This window comes from Ambystoma mexicanum, chromosome 6q (assembly GCF_040938575.1).
Source record: "Ambystoma mexicanum isolate Mex_15411 chromosome 6q, UKY_AmexF1_1, whole genome shotgun sequence".
NCBI lineage: Eukaryota > Metazoa > Chordata > Amphibia > Caudata > Ambystomatidae > Ambystoma > Ambystoma mexicanum.
In genome coordinates, this window is record NC_090937.1 from 1,653,925,487 (window position 1) to 1,653,943,275 (window position 17,789).

General features: G+C 45.7%; 1 protein-coding gene across 2 annotated transcripts in view; it reads right to left on the bottom strand.

Moving 5' to 3' along the window:
• Positions 1 to 17,789, bottom strand: part of LOC138516989 (programmed cell death protein 4-like) — a 141,515-nt gene that overhangs the window by 19,421 nt on the left and 104,305 nt on the right. For both annotated transcript variants that reach the window (XM_069632482.1, XM_069632483.1), the window contains exon 10: positions 3,916 to 4,026. In XM_069632482.1, the coding sequence (XP_069488583.1) occupies positions 3,916 to 4,026 (111 nt within the window). The remainder of the gene's footprint in view (positions 1 to 3,915; positions 4,027 to 17,789) is intronic.

The window sequence follows — 17,789 nt, forward strand, 5'->3', positions numbered from 1 at the left end:
GGGAACCAGCATCACAGGGACCAGCAAATCGGAGGCAGGGTAAGTAGGGGGGTGGGGGTGTTTTAGCGGTGTGGGCGGGGGTTTGACCAAGTTTGAAATGTTCAGGGGAGAAAAGATCGAAGGTTATTTCGAAAAAATGATCTTCAGTCTTTCTCCCTGTAACATATTTACCTCGGTCATTCAACCCCAAACCAAGGCACAGTAGAAATGGCAAAGTTCCAGAGGATTCAATTTACAAGCCAGCAAGATGCTTTTGTGGGTCAAAAAGGTTTAATGGCCCTTGAGAAAGCCTCCCTATGGGCGCACAAGCGTTAGGCCTGGGTGAATGGTATGGGCGAGCACCCAAACACCGGAATCAGCACTCCAGCAGAAAAGGCGCGACAGAATGACTTAGATTATGTGCTACTACGAGCCCCACAGTACCGGAGGAGTTTTTGATTGATATTTTATTTCTATCGCGCTCCTACACAAGTCTTTCAGAGCGCAACAAGGCAAGGGAGGGGAACAGGGGAGAACAAAATAGCGATCTTACTAGGCCCAGTGACATTGAGAACGCGCAAGTGCATGTGAGAGGGGGGAGAGGAAAAGTGCATGGAAGGGGGAGAGGCGGAAAGTGCGAAGCAGAGGAGAAACAGATAAATAACAATAAATAAATAATAAAGGCAACAAACTGTGGTAATGCAGCCAGCAATTTGCAAGTGCTAGGTTTAAGGTAGCAGACAGGGTAGGTCCGATAAGTGCAGGAAGAAAAAGGGGGGGCTGTATGGATACAGATACAGACCCCAGTGCAAGGGTGGCAGGATGAGCAGGTACCTGGGCCCAAAAGACAGAGGGTGGCCAGGTGCACGGTGCCAAGAGAGAACAGATCAGCAGGGGAAGAGGGGGAGCGAAGGCAGAAGAAAAGAGGAAGGTCTTGAGGTGCTTCCGGAACCTGAGATGGTTCTCCTCAAGTTTTAGAGTGGCAGGGAGGCTGTTCCAGAGGGAGGCCCCAGCCGAAGGCAGAGATCTACCCCCAGCTCGTTTCTTAGAAAAACGACGGACCCTGAGTGAGTTGGAGGTAGAGGAGCGAAGAGCTCGAGAGGGGAGGTATTTGCAGAGGGATAGCTGAAGGTATTTTGGACCCAGGCCCCAGAAAGCCTTGTGGACAATGCAGAGGGTTTTGAATTTAATCCTTGCATCCACTGGGAGCCAGTGGAGAGATTTCAGAGCTGGAGAGATACGATCCCAGGGCTTGAGGCCAAGGACAAGTCTCGCAGCCCTGTTCTGGATTAGTTGTGAAGTTGCAGCTACATCCTTTAACAGTTTAGCACCGGTGGACCGGGTCTCCTGTTCCATGGTCTTGGTGATGAAAATAAGGAAAGGGATGTTGCAGCAGCAGTCAGAAGGACTTGCAGCAAAGTATTCTTCATGCTCCAACATCTGCAGTTTTGGTACCTACTCACAGGCTCAGAGGATGAACGTTTACCGCCCGGTCAATCCGCCTCGAGTGAGGGCACTTTGAGGAGGGACAGGGGAGAGGGGGTTTCGTCGCCGGAGGTCAAACTCAAGCTCACCAAAGTTCTGCGAGTATTCCTTCAGGGGAAGTTGATGCACTGCAATATGGTCAGAGGTCCCCAGGTATTGGCGGTTTGCAGCCCAGGAAGGTCACAGCATGTCAGGGATGGCTCGTCTTGCAGGTCGTTTTATGGGTATTTGGTGCCACCAGCCAAAGGGAAGGTGTCATCCTCTTCGGTGGTCCTCTGTCGATTTGATTGGTCTTAGTGGTTGCTGGAAGGGACTGCAGGCTTCTCTGGTCGTCTTCTTCGGTTCTTCTGTTCCAGTGGTCTAATTGTCTTCTGTCTCAAGATCCTCACCTTTTATCAGGAATACACACTCCTACTCTGCAGACTCACCCTGCAGTTTACAGAAAAGAGCAGGTGGCTGTCCAATCAGGATAGCCAGACCCCTCCCACCCCCCCTGGGAACTGGCTTCTCTCAGGCACATCAGAAGACAAATGAGTGTTTCGGGATGCTGCCTCGCTTCCTGTCCTCGCAGGCACTGGAGCCATGGTGGGATATATAAAGGGTTCACGCCAAAGACAAAACTCCAACCCAGACCTCCACCGCCCCGAATGGCAGAAGGACAAGCCCACAAGAAATGGCAATAAAACCAATAGCCACCATTTTGGGTCAATGTGTCCCTTCTGTGCATAACCGCAGCAGTGAAAACAGCCTGCGGGTAAAAACTGCACAAAGTCGGTAGAACATGTCCATTGCCACCAGCCATAAATATACGCTTGTCATTTTAACAGAAATGTTACAGGAGCAGTGAGAAAGGGGATACTAGGTAACCCATCAGCACACTGATCTCACAAAAAGAAAAGCTAAAGAGGATAAAAAGTATCGCTTGAACAGTAATTCTCAAGGCAAATAAAAGAATACGAAAAGGAGAGCCCAAAGGGTTCCAGCAACACTGCACAAAGGGTGCTGTGTGCTGCAAAAGTGAAACAGATGCCTTAAGCAGTATGGAGGACAGCAAGACTCCATAAACCAAAGTAAAAACATAATGAACAGGGTTCCCATGAATGAGGGTGGGTATGGGGAAAGGCTCCTCCCATTCAGGAGAACAAGAAAGGTCCATGCATCCAGCAAAAAGTGCTGGGTGTCTCACTGGTAGCAGACACTTGGCAAAAAAATATAAAAAATCTCCCCAACACAGATCCAAAATCCACACAAGAATACCAGAATTGGCACTTTACTCATCCCTCAACTCTCTCACCCTCCAATCAGCATTGGCAACCACCGGGAAACTACATCCGATAATACTGGCGTTGGCAAATGTAGAGCACCAGATACTCTTTGATCCACCTAAAGGGCATCGCCGGCCAAAATTCAAGGGATAGGAGGTAAATGTAGGGTGGGACGCAGGGCAATGATGGCAACATGACAAATTGCTATGAGACACATGGTGTCCAGTTACAGGTGTCCATAACAAAGATGATTATACTACAGTAAACCACACCTATAATATCGCAGTATACTTTATTATACCATAAATGTTATCATTGCAGGAGCTTAGGGAGCTTCTACAGAAATGGTAACTAGGGGATGCTTAGGGGGGTTTGCAAAACCCTCACCTTCCTTTAATGCAACTGATACCACCTATCTCTGGTCACAATATGACTTTTGCACCCCAAATCTCCACCCAAAGAAAGTCTTCTGGAGTCATTTCTCCATTCGGTCCGACCTGTCCTCAACTCCAGCCCCCTGGACATCAACCAAAGCAATACATGGGCTAACACCCCACCACGAATGACAATCCACGAGAGGTTGAAAGCCTTTCAATTCTATTGTATATGGACAGCTCCTAAAAAGTAAACGCCTAGTCTTGACGATATTCAATTCCCCTTCAGATTGCACCTGCTGTTTACTGGCTCCATATGTCTTCTCGGACAGAGACCCAGCGGCCAGTCCCAAGTGTCAAATTGTCAAAGTAAACCCTTTCACACCAGTCACTTGTCCTGCCATAAGTCACGCAACATGGTGCCACCCAGTTTACATCAATCCATTGTCCCCCACACCATTTCCCGAAAGTGGTGGCCACTCACTGCAGTACAGTGAAACCAGAGTAAGGTCACAACCGATATGCAGAAAGTCATATAAAGTAACGCCTTTGTCTCCCAGCCCAAAGCTCCAAACACATGCGCTCCACGAAAGAGGCCATAATACCTCCAAAACGTGTAAGGGGGGTTAGAATTTGCTTTGGCACAGGACTGGGTTGCTGTAATCTCAACTGCTAGCTGGACTTGCTAATCTCCCATTTGGCAAAGGGGCCACCAACAGCCAAAGCAAGTAAACTCTAGAAACACAGAGGTGAGAAAAAGAAGGCAACACTTTGCCACCGTTGACAAATGCAGTTCCATTTTAAATACTCACCCGGTTCATCTGATCAAGGGTCACCAGGCCCGTCTCCCAAAGCCCCTTCAGCAGCTTCACAATCATTGCAACTGGAGTTTCGCCGTTGGACTCTAGCACCATCAGCACAGCCTGTGAAGTAACAAACAGCACATCAAGCATCAAAAAGTGCACTTCCTGTAAGAAGGGGCGATCATGTTTAGATCCAGTTAAGTGGGGATGATGAATCGTGTGCTGTTCCCATTAAGTAAGCAGCAGAGAGGGTATGTGGGGGGAGGAGCAGATCCCACGATTTCAGTCTGGGTGATGAACTGAAGTTATGCCATTATGTAAGCAGATGCGCCAAGTCCTGTGCAGGCCTAACTAAGTAAGCTGCGGTGATACAGAGTGCAGATCCCATGAAATAGGTTGGCGTGATAAATTGTGTTCAGCAACAGGATGATGTGGTCACAGCAGGACTGGTTATGGAGTACCACAGGGATGGGCACTCAAGGAAATGGAGGATCAGCCTAGAAAAGAGACTAGCCAAAGAGTCTAACCCACTCTCAGGGCGAGGGTGGGAAATGTCAGAGGGAAAAGAGAACGGCTATTATTGGATGGGAGGAAAAAGAACATGGTGTCCAACTTGACTAAAATGGATTCTAAGCTGGGCAGCTACATAGGAGCAGACTGTGGACGTTTGAGAGCTGGGAAATTGCACCTGCTGCCAAGGTGCCCTTCAGCTTCCAGTGAAAGAGTTGCCTTTTACCTCAGGACCTCACCTTTAATACAGTTTCACCACACTCCTCTGCAATCTCTCACAGCAGTTTACAGAAAGGGGTGGGTGGCTTCCCAATCAGGACAGCCAGATCCCCAGTGGGAGCTGGTTCCACTCAGGCAAACAAAGGGCAGGACAGTGAATAACTCCTCCCCTAATTCCTCCCCCACTTCCTGCCTGCCCAGACACACTGGCGCCTAGGCAGGGACAACCAAGGGTTCCTTCCAAAGGCAAAACACTCACGCAGACCTCCCCCGCCCAGAATGGTAGAAGGCCTAACAAAAAACAAGCATGCTAGAAATGACACACAAAAAAAGAGCCGCCACCAGGGTAGAACTTAGGTAGCCCTATTGTGCACAATAGACTGTGGACTCAGTCTGCGGTAGAAAACAACAGTATTTGGTAGAACACACCCACTGCCACCAGCCATAACTAGAGGGTTGTCCGTGACTAAAAAGTCACAGGAGCAGAGAGAAGGGGTATACCAAGTATCCCATTGGCACTCCACATAAGGTGGCATGTGCCAATCTCTCAGAACATAATGTTCTAGCAGTAAACGTAAGGATACATGACTAATCTCAAAGGAGAACCCATAGGGTTCCCGGCAACACTGCCCATAAGAAGCTGCAAATGTCATATACAGATGTCTTAAGATATATGGAGGATAGTAGACTACATAGGACAGGTAGAACACGGAACAGAGTTCCAAAAGACAGAGCCCACAAGAATGAATGAGTGGAAAAAGGCTACACTCATTCAGGATTTAGGAAAAAGGTCCAGGAAGCCAAGCAAAAAGTGCTGGGGGTCTCACTAGGATAGGGGATGAAGCATAATAATGATAAGTCTCCCAATCCTCAACTGCCCATGTAAAACCAGATATTATATGAAGAGGCCTGGTATGTTATCATTAGAAATGTATTACCCATTTAGTGAATCATTAGTAATTCATTACTCATTTAGGGATTCATTTATCCATCATTTCATTCTGATTAGTTATTCATTAGCTATCCATAGATTATTCAGCCATTTGGTTTGCTAGAGAAAGAGGCCTTTTATATTAAGTGCCTTGTAGAGACATGTTTAGAAAGACATACGTTATTATGTATTATGTATGCATTGTAGAGAGACGCACGAGTGTGCACTTAAGGGTATGCATTGAGCCACGGTATAGCGCTTGGTTTGTGAGTGAATGCATTAGGCACTACAGAGAGCATGTAGCTGGCTCCGAAGCCATTCTGAAGAGACACTAGAAGCTGTTAGTTCTGGAAGAATTGTTTTGGGTTACACTGTGAAAGATTGGAATGTGTAAACATTTTCTTGGCAGACAGAGATAAGACAGTGACTCTTGCCAGAGTAGAAGGGGAAGGGAAGCTGGCTTTATCAGGCCCTGGGTTGCTCGCAGACAGAAAAGGTGGGGGCATGCAGGGAGCAAGTGCTTTGCACAGAGACAGACAGAGAGAAAAAGGGATTTTAGCTTGCTAAGAGCTGCCAGTGAATGAGAGAAATGGGAGGATGGTTTAGTAACAGATAGAATGTACACGATATGATGTACAATGTCACGATGACAGAACACACTGCAATAGAACAGAACAAGACATGCGTACAGACTTTCAGGCGCTTGGCTAGAGAAATGCTTTTCTGACAGAGTGTATCTTAATTAAGAGAGACATGTAACCATGGAGAAAGAGTGACGTGAATGGACACTAACTGGAAGCCTGAAATGAACAGGTGGAGTGCATGCTGGAGTATGAGAGAGAGAGGCATTTGGGAATGAAAGAAGCGGTGCCATTGAGGGAGACATTTGGCACCCCTAAGGGAAGACCTTCCCTACACACAATTTAGATCCAATCTTATCCACTGCATCAAGGAACAGGACAACTAACATACTCTCTCACCTACCTTATATGCCTAGCTATAACTTGTAAATCTTGTATATTATACTTTCTGTAAATATGATTTATTGTATCTGTTCTTAATGATGCGGATGTGCCCAGTACTGTAACCATAGCTGGACTCCATCCATTTCACCATATGCAACCTAAGCTATACAATCCTCTTGTTGCTCTTGAGCCCTGCTACCCCTGGGTTAGGTGCGCATTACAAATAATAAAAACAAACAAACAAAACAAACAAAGCATTGGCGGTGGTATTGAGAGGCGTTTTGGCTGAGAGGCTTTTGGAGAATCGGATGGCTTCGGCTGACATGCAGCTTGCGTAAGCATTCTGGGAGGGCTGATGAGATCGATCTAGCAGGGAGCTTTGGCTGGAGAACAGACCCCTGAGAGACCAAGGAGAGAGGCCCTGACTGGCTGACTGCAAGGGAGCTGGAGAGGAGAGAGATGGGACACATTCCAGATTGGGAAGCTTGCACATGCAGAGGAGAGTATTGCTGATTATGACGCCTAATTGATCTGAATAAGGCACGTGCCAATGGGGAATTAGGAAAGACACTCACACAGAGCTTTTGGTTTCATAGAAGGGGAAATCAGACAGGGATGTCCGATTTCCTCTCGTGGTGTGGTATGGATTGGAGAGGAATGCTGAATGCTGACACTTGCCATATGCATTTTGCTTTTAGCATTATAGGTCCAGCAGGACTAGATGATTGATATTAGATTACTTGCATTAGAAGCCTGTGAGGCTTACATTAATTGTAGTTTACACCCAAGCAAAATGGGTGAAAACGTATGTTTTGCTAGAAGTGCTCATCATACCTTGCTGTGTATTAATAAATGTATTCCATTATTATAATTGAGACTGACTTGTGTTTTCATTTTTGTCCATTGTTATCTTATTTCCCCGTGTCATTTCTTAGTGTGAGGTTTGGTTTGTTGTGCATGTTGTATCTTGTGTCTATTATTAGCATTAGAGGGTATGTTTGTGTGTCCATAGCATAGCAATTTGGCAGTAACAGAGTGCATAATCGCCCTTAGATATATTAGCAGGGGGTGCCAAAGTGGTACACCGCCCCTGAGGTAGTTTTGGAAACTAACAAATGGTCGCCCATGTGGGGCTAGGCCAAAAGGTAGATTTGTTGCAGTTTTACACCCACCTCTCAGGTGTGCATTTACCCAGTCTCTCTCTTGGGTACTCCCTGCAGCCTTCTGCCTCGTCTTTACCCCAGCACTTCAGGTCCCTCCTCCAGCCTCTTGTCTACTACCCCAGCCCCTGGTTCCATGGGCTCTGCTCCATTCTCATGCATCCAGCCGCCCCTTCAGCTCTTTTCTTCCCCCCGCCAGCCAGGACCAAATGAGCTCTTCCTCCACCTCCCACTAACCGAGCACCTGTGGTTTTAGATTATGCTTTGGATCTTCATTTCAGCCTCCCCCTGGTGGAACGCAAATCCGGTGTAAAGCATTGGAATAAGAAAGTTGTCGTTCTCTGGGCATGGATTGCAGCTTCGAGACACACTTGCACCACATTGGAGTTCATAACTTCCCCATGTTCATTAAACTGCTGCCTGTCTCGGGGATACTTTGGTGTAGCTTAGGCCCCCCCTTTAAATCTGTGTGTTATTTGTAAAGTGCTTACAGTCTGACACGGATTGAAGCGATCGCTCATAATGCGAACAAATCCCAATTGAAGAGGAAGTTTGTTAAAAAGATGGGTTTTAAATTTGCTTCAGAGTTTTTGTGTTGTTTTCAAGTCAGTTGGAAGTCTGCAGACTGGTACCTGGAAGGAGCTCCCCATGGCCCTAGATTGTTGTAACCTAATGTTTACTAGTGACAGATCAGGCTGATCTAAGAGTAAGAGGGGTGGGCAAGAAGTTACATTTTTGTTTCAGGTGTTTTGGGTATCAGGTAATATCCCCATATATATATGGTCGCCGTAAATAATATCGCCGGGAAAATGTTGTGGCGATATTATTTGGGTGACCATATATATATGGGGACACGGGCAAAAAAAAAAAGTTTGGGGATTGCGGGGGTGTCCCCTGCATGTTCCATGCAATAATGTCGCCACAAAAAACGGCAATTTTTCGGCGATATTTTTGCATGGCGAGATTTTTGTGGCAACATTATTACATGGAACCGTATTTTGGCCAAATCTCAAAGATGGCTTTGAACAGAAAGTTTTAAATGTTATCCTTTCCAAGAACGTCAGCCAGTGTAACTTTGAGAATCTGTTTTGGGCAACTTCAAATGGCAGTCGTGTTTTGTAGTATTTGACCGGATTCAGTAGGTACTTTGGCACCCCCAGTAACAGGGCATTTCCATAGTCAATCCTCAAACTGATGATTACTCAAGCAATGCCTGCAACGTGCAACTCAGAAATGAATTTGTTTTAAGAGCAAATGAAACAGAGGAACTAATTATTTTATTTAACTGCTGACTTTGAGGAACCCACGGTATCAAACGCAAGACCACAAGACAAAAGATCAAGTTCAAGAATGTTTATTAAACAACTTCAAAAGGGTTGGAGACTTCCTACCTCACCCAAACGCTAGAATGGGAGTAAACGTGACAATTAAAGAAAAACAGTCTGAGTTAGTCTAGTCCAAAACAAAAGTTACACTAATAAACCTATTACCTGCCCTAAGCTTATACAAAAACTAATGAGGGGGAAATGTAAATGTTCAACCAAAAAAATTGCATCAATATAAAGTCAGGATAGCAGGCGGTTTCCTTGTTCCCACAGTAAACCACAGGAGAGAGATTTCTGGTCAGATAGATGGTGTTTACAGCTCTCCCTCTATGGCACGGGAACTTCTCAGCAACTCCCTTCCCCCAGGGAAAAGAACTCTGGTCTTTAAAATTCCACAAACGTGATAGGACTCTGGAAAAAAGGTTCACTTTCTCGAAACGGGTCTCTCTGGTTTCTCTCACCAGAGTGTCGGACCCTGGTCGGTTCAATTTCACTTCATCTTCTATAGCGATACCCTTCCCATAGGCTTTTTATTCCAGCTTTGGCGGGTTTAGGGTCTCGTAGTTCAGTTTCTTTCAAATGGTTTAACTTGTATTCCCAATGTTATACTTTGCTACAATATTGGAGCCTTTCGAAGAACGCAGAGTATTTTCACCAGCCCTGTGCGGGACCCCTCGGATACTTTGGCTGTCATTGATATGTGCCCCGGGCACTCAACTTCACATCTAATGTGGGGCTCTGTAATCCTCCTGGGTCCATCCCTAGCCGGGAGGTCACTTAAGACTTTCACTTTATTCAGTTCTTATAGTGGGGTCTTTGTAGCCCTCCTGGGTCCTTGCCTTGCCTGGAGGCCACCCCAATGCGTCAACTTGTCTTACATGTATTTTTTGGTTTTAGCAAAGCGGAATTCAGCATAGTTTTCCTTGGCCAAATGAATATGAGTTTCTGAAAAATGTGCAAATGTCTTTCATTTTTGTACTTTCTCCACAAGTACCACAATGCACCTCTTCTTATGGTTACTAGTGGATTTTAGGCTTGCAAAAAAGGATTCACACAGTTCTACTAAATCTCTGCTTCAGTCTCACATGTGTGCCGAGTTTCCCCAATTCTCAGTAAACTCACTGGCCAACGCTAAGCAGCGGAAAATGCCTGCCGCTTCCAATGTTGAGGTCAGGGTCTCACCAACTGCCCCCTCTTTTTCCCAAACTCCTTTGTTTTACCCGAGAGGGAAGCAGATATCTTTGTGCAGGTCTTTCCTCACCTGGGAGGCAGTGCTCTACAGTTCCCAGAGTGCAATTCTCTCTCTGTATCAGTGTCCCAAGGGAACAATCACTGGCCTGTATATGGCCCACTGAGCAGCTCGCCCCGCTTTGGCCCCCCCCCCCTCGAGGCACGGCTCGCTCACCTTGATGCAACCCTCTAGCCACACTGGACCAGCGTTCCGTTCTGCTCCAGGTCAGGCAGCCAGGGGGCCTGGGGCTGAGCAGGGATCCTCTGCTGGTCTCAGCCACGCAGCCTCCCTTCTGTTTTCCCAACTGCTGCTCCCAGAGTGCTTGGGTCTTAGGTAGGGATCCTCTGCCGGGCTCAGCCTTGCAGCCTCCTTTTGTACACCTGTGAGGTGCCAATTGGTTGCAGGTGTTATTCAGTGCCTGACCTTGCCCGACTCTTAGTGGGACAACTTGCTGTCAGGATGGGATAGTCGGTCTTCTGTCTCTCAAAGGGTTTTCCCTCAGTAATCTTCATACGCTCATTCCTAGGGTATTTCAATAGGGGAAATGGGATTATGGGAATTGTGGTGTTCTACAAAAAAGGAATCAAGATGTTCGATTTTTGTCAGAAAAGGGGGTTTCAATGTAGGGTTTTTGAAAAGTGGGTTTCTAGGAAAGAGGGGTAAAACTCATGTTGGAATTGAGGGATGGTCTGTTTTAACTGATAGTTTCGCCTTCTTTTCTGTATGGGAAAAGGTGGGGGTTCGGTTGAGACTTTGATGACAATATCTTATACAGACAGAGGGGATGTTGTGTAGGGGTGTGTCAAAAGAAAGGGGAAACCACGTCACGCCCAAGGGCATTCCTTCCGCAGTCCCCAAGGACCCCCTGCCCAGGTGATCCTCCCTCGCCTGTCTGCCTGCTGGGTTGTGATCCAAGCGAGATGCCCTTCCCTGGCCAGTCCAACAAAGGATCCCCAGGCCTCTCACACGATTCATACTCAAAATGATCAAAATGGACCCAGAGTTTTTTTTTTTTAGTGAGGATTGTATATTAATATCGTTATCCGAACTGATTTCTTTTAAGACGTTTTGCAACAACGAGCGTAAGGAGGTAATTAAGCATTGTTTTCTGGCTGTTGAGGCTCAGTTAGTATTCATCCACAGTTCAATGTTTTTGAAAATGTATTCAATGTACTCCTGATTTTGTTTGAGGCCGTCTTTGCTAAAGTAAGAAAAATAAAAATAAAATGAATCAGCGGCATATTTTTGAAAGCTGTGTGCTGGTAAGAAGCCAATCGTGTAAGTGTTTCAGGTATAGGTTTAATAATAATAGCACCATGCCTGCCCCATGTGTCACAATGCAATGAATGCTATATGTGATTCAAACAAACCAATTTTGCACTGCAGGTATTCGATCTTTCAGAAAGGAATGAATACATTTGGAGGCCAGTTCTGGCTACAATTTTCAGTGTCCTATGCGAGAAACCTGACGGTGTTCTCCCACCTATTCCCCTGGGATCCACTAGTCAGGTAGCCAGTGAAGGGCATTGCTTTTGGATCCTGACCCAGTGGAGGGGTGTGGAAGGGGGGGGTAAGGACAAGCGAAGGAGGATCACCCGAGTGGAGGGTCACTGGGAATTGGGAGGAGACCATATATGAGTGAGACATGGTATTCTCCTTTTCTAATCCTACCTCAAAACCCTTTCCTTCAGCTTTCATGGGGTATTTCCAAACTCATTCCATTTCCCCCTCCCAGAGGCAACCGGAATAACATGGGGAGTGTAAGGGAAACCGGCTGTAGAAAGTTGTCCCATTGACAGAGACAGGCAGTTACCAATTGTCACTCACACCTGAATCGACTTGAATGTTTTTTTCATCTATAAAAGGGGGTGGTTCAACACAGGTGAGAGCAAGCTGGTTACGTCTGGACCAGAGAAGCCATGAAGCAGAGAGCAGCAGACTCTACGGCCTAGAGGATAATGGCAAGCTGAAACACTGGCCCAGTGTTTGTGAGGGGCCACTGCGTGGGCTGGGAGTAGTGTCTCCAGGGAGCCGGAATGAACCACCCTGCAGGCTGCTATTGGCGGTCGGAACATTGCTCATCCCCTTGGGACCTGTGCTGGCCCAAAGAGTTTGAGGGGGAAGATGGCGAGACCGTGACCTCAGGACCACACAACCAGAAAGGACTGCTTGTCAACACACTGCTGCCCGGGCGAGTCTCGAGAGGGAGAGACTCAGGAGCATGCGGCCGGCTGAAGTGAGAAAAGAAATGAAAAGGAAACTAGTCAAGCAATGTAGCATTAAAGAAGAGTAACATGATCAAGAGAAAGTTAAAGAAAGCAAGAAAAGCAGAGCGTGCAAGGTGAAAACTAATAAAGAGGGCGCAAGTGACCCGAAACGAGCGGGAAGGGTGCAATGACCCAGCAGAGTGGAAAGTGTGCACAGGAATGCTGGAAAAGGTGCCAGTGGGCGCGGAAAGGTAAAGGGAGGGCAAGTGTGCAAGAGAAAGTTGGAGAAAGTGCCAGAGGTCACAAAAAGGGACAAAGATGGTGCAAGTGTGCCTGGAGGTATTTAAGGAAGGTGCCAGTGGGTACAAAAAGGAGAGGAAAGTTAAAGTGTGCAGGAGAAGGAACGAAAGGTGCCAGTGGGTACAAGAAGGAGAGGAAAGTGCAAGTGTGCAGGAGAAGGAACGAAAGGTGCCAGTGGGCACAAGAAAGAAGTCAAGAAAACAGAGGGGAACAAGAAGGGGTGCAGAAAGGACCTGAAGGCAAACTATTAAGAAAAGGAAGAGCAGGAAATAAGAGCGGGGTTAAAGCTTGGAATGGTTGCGCTTAGGAGGAGCAAAGAACCTGGCATTTTTTCAAAGTCTCTGATGCTACCCCTTGAAAGGACTGAACATGAAAGAAAGGTACCTCCTGACAAACTAAACTTGTGTCTTGAACTTGGAGGCCCAAGCTTGGGGAAGGGAACCGTACGAAGTCTATCAAAGTGTAATCTTGATTATTTGGGTTACTGAAGAAATTGAAGCTTGGGGAAGGGATCCCTGAGACGCTTAAACAAAGAACTGTTTTTTTTTTGTTTAGGATTTGAACTTGGAAGGACTAAAGCGTGGAGAAGGGAACCCCAAGACATTAAAGACATTGACATTGGTTGAACTATAGAGAAGGTCCTATGAACAGTCCCTTTTGATTGAACTCATCCTTTTGAAAGTGACCAACCTAGACCTGGTGAAGACCACCTGAAACCAATCGTGGTTTCCAATGTTTGTTGAACCACCACTTTTTGCTCTTGAAAGACTTCCTAAACACATTTTTTGTCAAAGAGTGAGAGCAAGCATAGGTTTAGACACAGACTGATTTTATTTTGGACTTCCAGACGTCGATGGCAATTAGAAACATCAGTTAAGGCAACCATCCCTTTAGTGTTAGGGCAGTTACGCATTACACCAACCTAGGAACTTTAGTAAATAAAGGTTTTGAAACGATTATCTTTGAGCCTGTGTCTCTCTTGATACCATGCCTGTCTCACACCCAATAAGGATAGGGTGTTTCAGGGTATCAAATGCAGCAGACAAGTCTAATAGCATAAGTAATGCTGTTGAACCAGCCAGATTGCTAGTCACCCAACAATTGGTTTTGTTTTAGGTGATTTTGGAGTGTGCAAGATTTTCAGTAAAAACAAGCAGTTTGAAATAGGACTAGAATTGTTTGCATCATAAGGATCCAATAATGTTTGTTTCATGAGAGAAGAGATCCAGGTTGTCTTAGGATCAGCTGGATGTGTCCTTCGGCACATGTCTGGTTAATAAATGTCAAGATGAAGGGGGCTGCACTTAAAACGTATTGCTTAACTACAGTTGACGGGTAGGGTTCTCGCAGACATGTCGGGTTCATGAATGTTATTGTGTTGATTACCTGGTCCGTCGTAGCTGGGGAGAAATGGAGTTCCATGCCAGCATTGCTCGTTATTCCATCTCGTGAGTGGATAACATTGGATATTGAATCCCATGCCAGCATTGCTCGTTATTCCATCTCGTGACTGGATAACATTGGATATTGAATCCCATGCCAGCATTGCTCGTTATTCCATCTCGTGAGCGGATAACATGGTTTACAGCTCCCCCCTGAGCAGAGGAATGGTTCATCAATGGTTCTGGTGTTGCACTTTTCGAGTTAATTATGCTCTTAAGATCTGCAATTTTACATTGAAAAGTAGCTACCAAGGAATTACACCACTCTTTGGATGCCAGAATAGAGGTATTGCATGCCTATGGGGTGGTAAATTGGTGCAAAATGTTTTTTTTTTTTTTTTGAGAGTGCTTTGGGCCGTGTTGATTCAATGTTCAAAACAAGCTCCTCTGGCTTCTACAATACCCGGCTTTTAGTCTAGGGGTAATCTTTTCAGAGCAAGATTACTCATTGCTGGCTCTTTATGCCGTTTCCTTTCCAACGATCGAATGCAGATTTTAATCTTTCATAAGGAGGCATTGTACCATTTATTCCAATTGGGGCACATTTGGAAATATTTGTTATATTGAGGTACTTTATATTGATTTCAATATTATATTGCCCAAGTCATCAATGGGAGCTCTTGATGGGTCGACTCCATGCATTGTTGGAGGGGATATAGCTAGGTTGGCTTCGGATGGAAGAAGTGGTATTCTACGTAGAATGCTCTCCATTAGTCAGCCCAGCAGACAACCTATCATGGGACAACTTCAACCTAGGTTTTAACGATCCTCTGGACAAGCAATTTATAATCCCACCCACCTGAAAGGTTGTTCCTGTGATGGAGTCATCCTTTATAAACATCCAACTAATGAACATGCAGCATATTCCATAAGGGTCTTCTTGACCAGCGAGCCATTAAAACCTTGGTTAAAGTCGCCCCATGATCATCTGTTGTCCGGACTAATGGAAAAGATGGTTTTAAGCAATTCAGCAGTGAAGTCCATCTTTAATGCTGGTGAGTGATAGATGATTATCGTTCAATAAACAGGAGTAGATGTACCTTGGGGCTAGTATTTCGCATCCTTGGATGTTTTGACTTCGTATATTCTAGACGTGCAATGATGACAAACATACAACAGCTTCACCTCCACAGGCTTGCGGTCTATGGTCACTCATGAGGACGTACCCATCAGGAATGGCTGCCAAGGTTTCAGGGCCGGAATGGTTGTGTCTGGGAGGGCAAACTGATCTGATTTGTAGTGTTCTATTAAATTTGAGATCAACAGTGGGTGCGCATTTCAGCTTAGAGCTATTTTTATTTGAGTCTTTTAGCTGGTTCGAGGATTTATACATTTAATGCTCGTCATATGCTCTGAAGTAAACACTTTTATTTCATTTATACGTGGGGTGTTAGTTCGCAGATTAGCCTCAATAGATTTCCTTCATAGTTCAACCAGGTGCCTTTGGGCTTGGACAGAGGTTGGGATAGCATTAGCTGGCGACTGAGGTGTTGCAGGATGGGGGTGGGGGCGGCTAATAGTTATTGAAGATGTCAAGGACATTTTAAGTGGTCATCACGGGGATAGAGTTTGCATTGGGACTATTTTTTTTTGCATCCAACTGTGCAAAAGCCAGATATTTAGGGAAGGAGAACGGAGCATAGCAGCGTGGAAAAGAACGCCACACCAGTTTTCTTAAATGAGCAGGAGTAACTACAGTTTTCTGGGGACAAACCCTTGCCTTCCATTTGTGGTCTTCGGGGTTCAGCCCTGGGATTCTCCTCATGCATCACCCCCTCCATGTCCCCACCATCCACAAGCACAGTCAGGCAGGGAGCTTAATTACAGCCATTTTGCTCCTTTTCAGGGGGCGAGGGCGACTAATGTTAAAAAGGCAGCACTGCAGTGCAAACATGAAAATTAAAATCACTACCACCAGTGTGTCCACTCGAGGCCTTGCATCTATGGCATAGTGTTTCAAGAATGCATGCAGTATAGCCCATGAAGTTTACTTACAACTGTCAAGGATGGTCTCTGAAAAGCCAAGAACAAGCCTGGACTCTTAGCGAATGTGCATGCATCCCTTAAGGAGCACGATGCATTCTTTGTAGCATTCCAAAACAAAATGCAAGAGAATGCATGGAGCAATGGAAGCCTTCAAAGCCTTTGACCGTCAGTTAGCCCACCGTTGTTCAGACACAGGCAATCCGTAGACAGAGATCCATTGTGCGTCACTGTAGATTTTGAAGACCTTGCAGACATCTTAACTAGGCATCAGACTCTGGCTTGGGAAAGGCCACAAGGAATTCGATTTCCAGTTAGTATAAAACTCAAGACATCCAGGTTCATGGGCTTGGCAATTCCCTAGAGCCACACTTCAACCCATGAAGGATGAATCTGTGAATTGGGGACCCCAATAATGAACAGGGAAACGGATTCTCAGGAAACGACCCAACTCTACATCCACTAACACAGATCGCCTTGACTGGGCATGGGATGGGACTGAAAGAAGCATTGACATCTGTTAAGGCAGGCTTTGTACAACCTTCTGTTGAGCGCACTAAAACTACTGACCCTCATGGGGGGCCAACACACCAGACAAGAAAGGGAAGCCAAGTGTTAAAGATGGATTTCCTAAAACAGTGCTGGTGGAAGGATTTTGGAAGTCCACCCTATTATGGTGAACAGGAAAGAGAGGGTAGCCAATCCCAATCAAGGTCAGTAGCAGGGTGGCAAAGGTTAGTCTCAGGAAGGGTGCAAGTAGTCTAGGGTTGCAATGAGTCCACACAGAGCAACACCAGTTATTTAAATTAGACAGCCAAGTACAAAAATAAAAATAGTAGCATTAGGCCTTTGGATTAGATGCCTAGCACATAAAATATTTACCCAGAATTCCTATAGCACAAAACCCATAAACAGATCTATAGAATCGCCCCTAGGAGAGAGATAGAACAGCATTTGACACAATGACCTGTGCAACAAAGGTAAGTACTCGGATGCATAGAAATTGACTGCACAAATCACAGTACTCTGATGCATAGAAATAGACAGCACTCTTCAGAATTATCACAGAACAGCTTCCCATTGTTAGGGAGATTTTTCATTTGTATCAAATCTCCGAGAGACACCCAGCACTTTTTGCTGGATTTTCTGGTCTGTTCTCCTGGGTGAGTGGAATCATTCCCCTCTCCACACCCCCCCCCACTTACTCATTTCTTTTGCTCGGACTATGGTTGTCAAACACATGTTCATTATTTTTGTACTTTATTTTATAGAGTCATGATTTCCTCCATCTAAGGCATCCGATTTACTTTTGCAGCACACAGAACCTTTTGTGCAGTGTTGCTAGGGCCCTTTGGGCTTCCCTTTTTATTTGATCTTCCTTGTCAGAACACATGTTCCCAAGGATAGAGGGAACCCTTACCCTTTACCATTCTTACCTTTTCTTTTGTGATATCAGTACACAACACCCTATGTGGAGTGCTGAGAGGTTACACTGTATCCCCTTTCTCACTGCTCCTGTATTTCTTTGGTTACAGTTACAAGAATACCTGAATGGCTGCTGGTTGTAGATATATTCTACCAACTTATGTGTATTTTTCCTACCTGGCTGT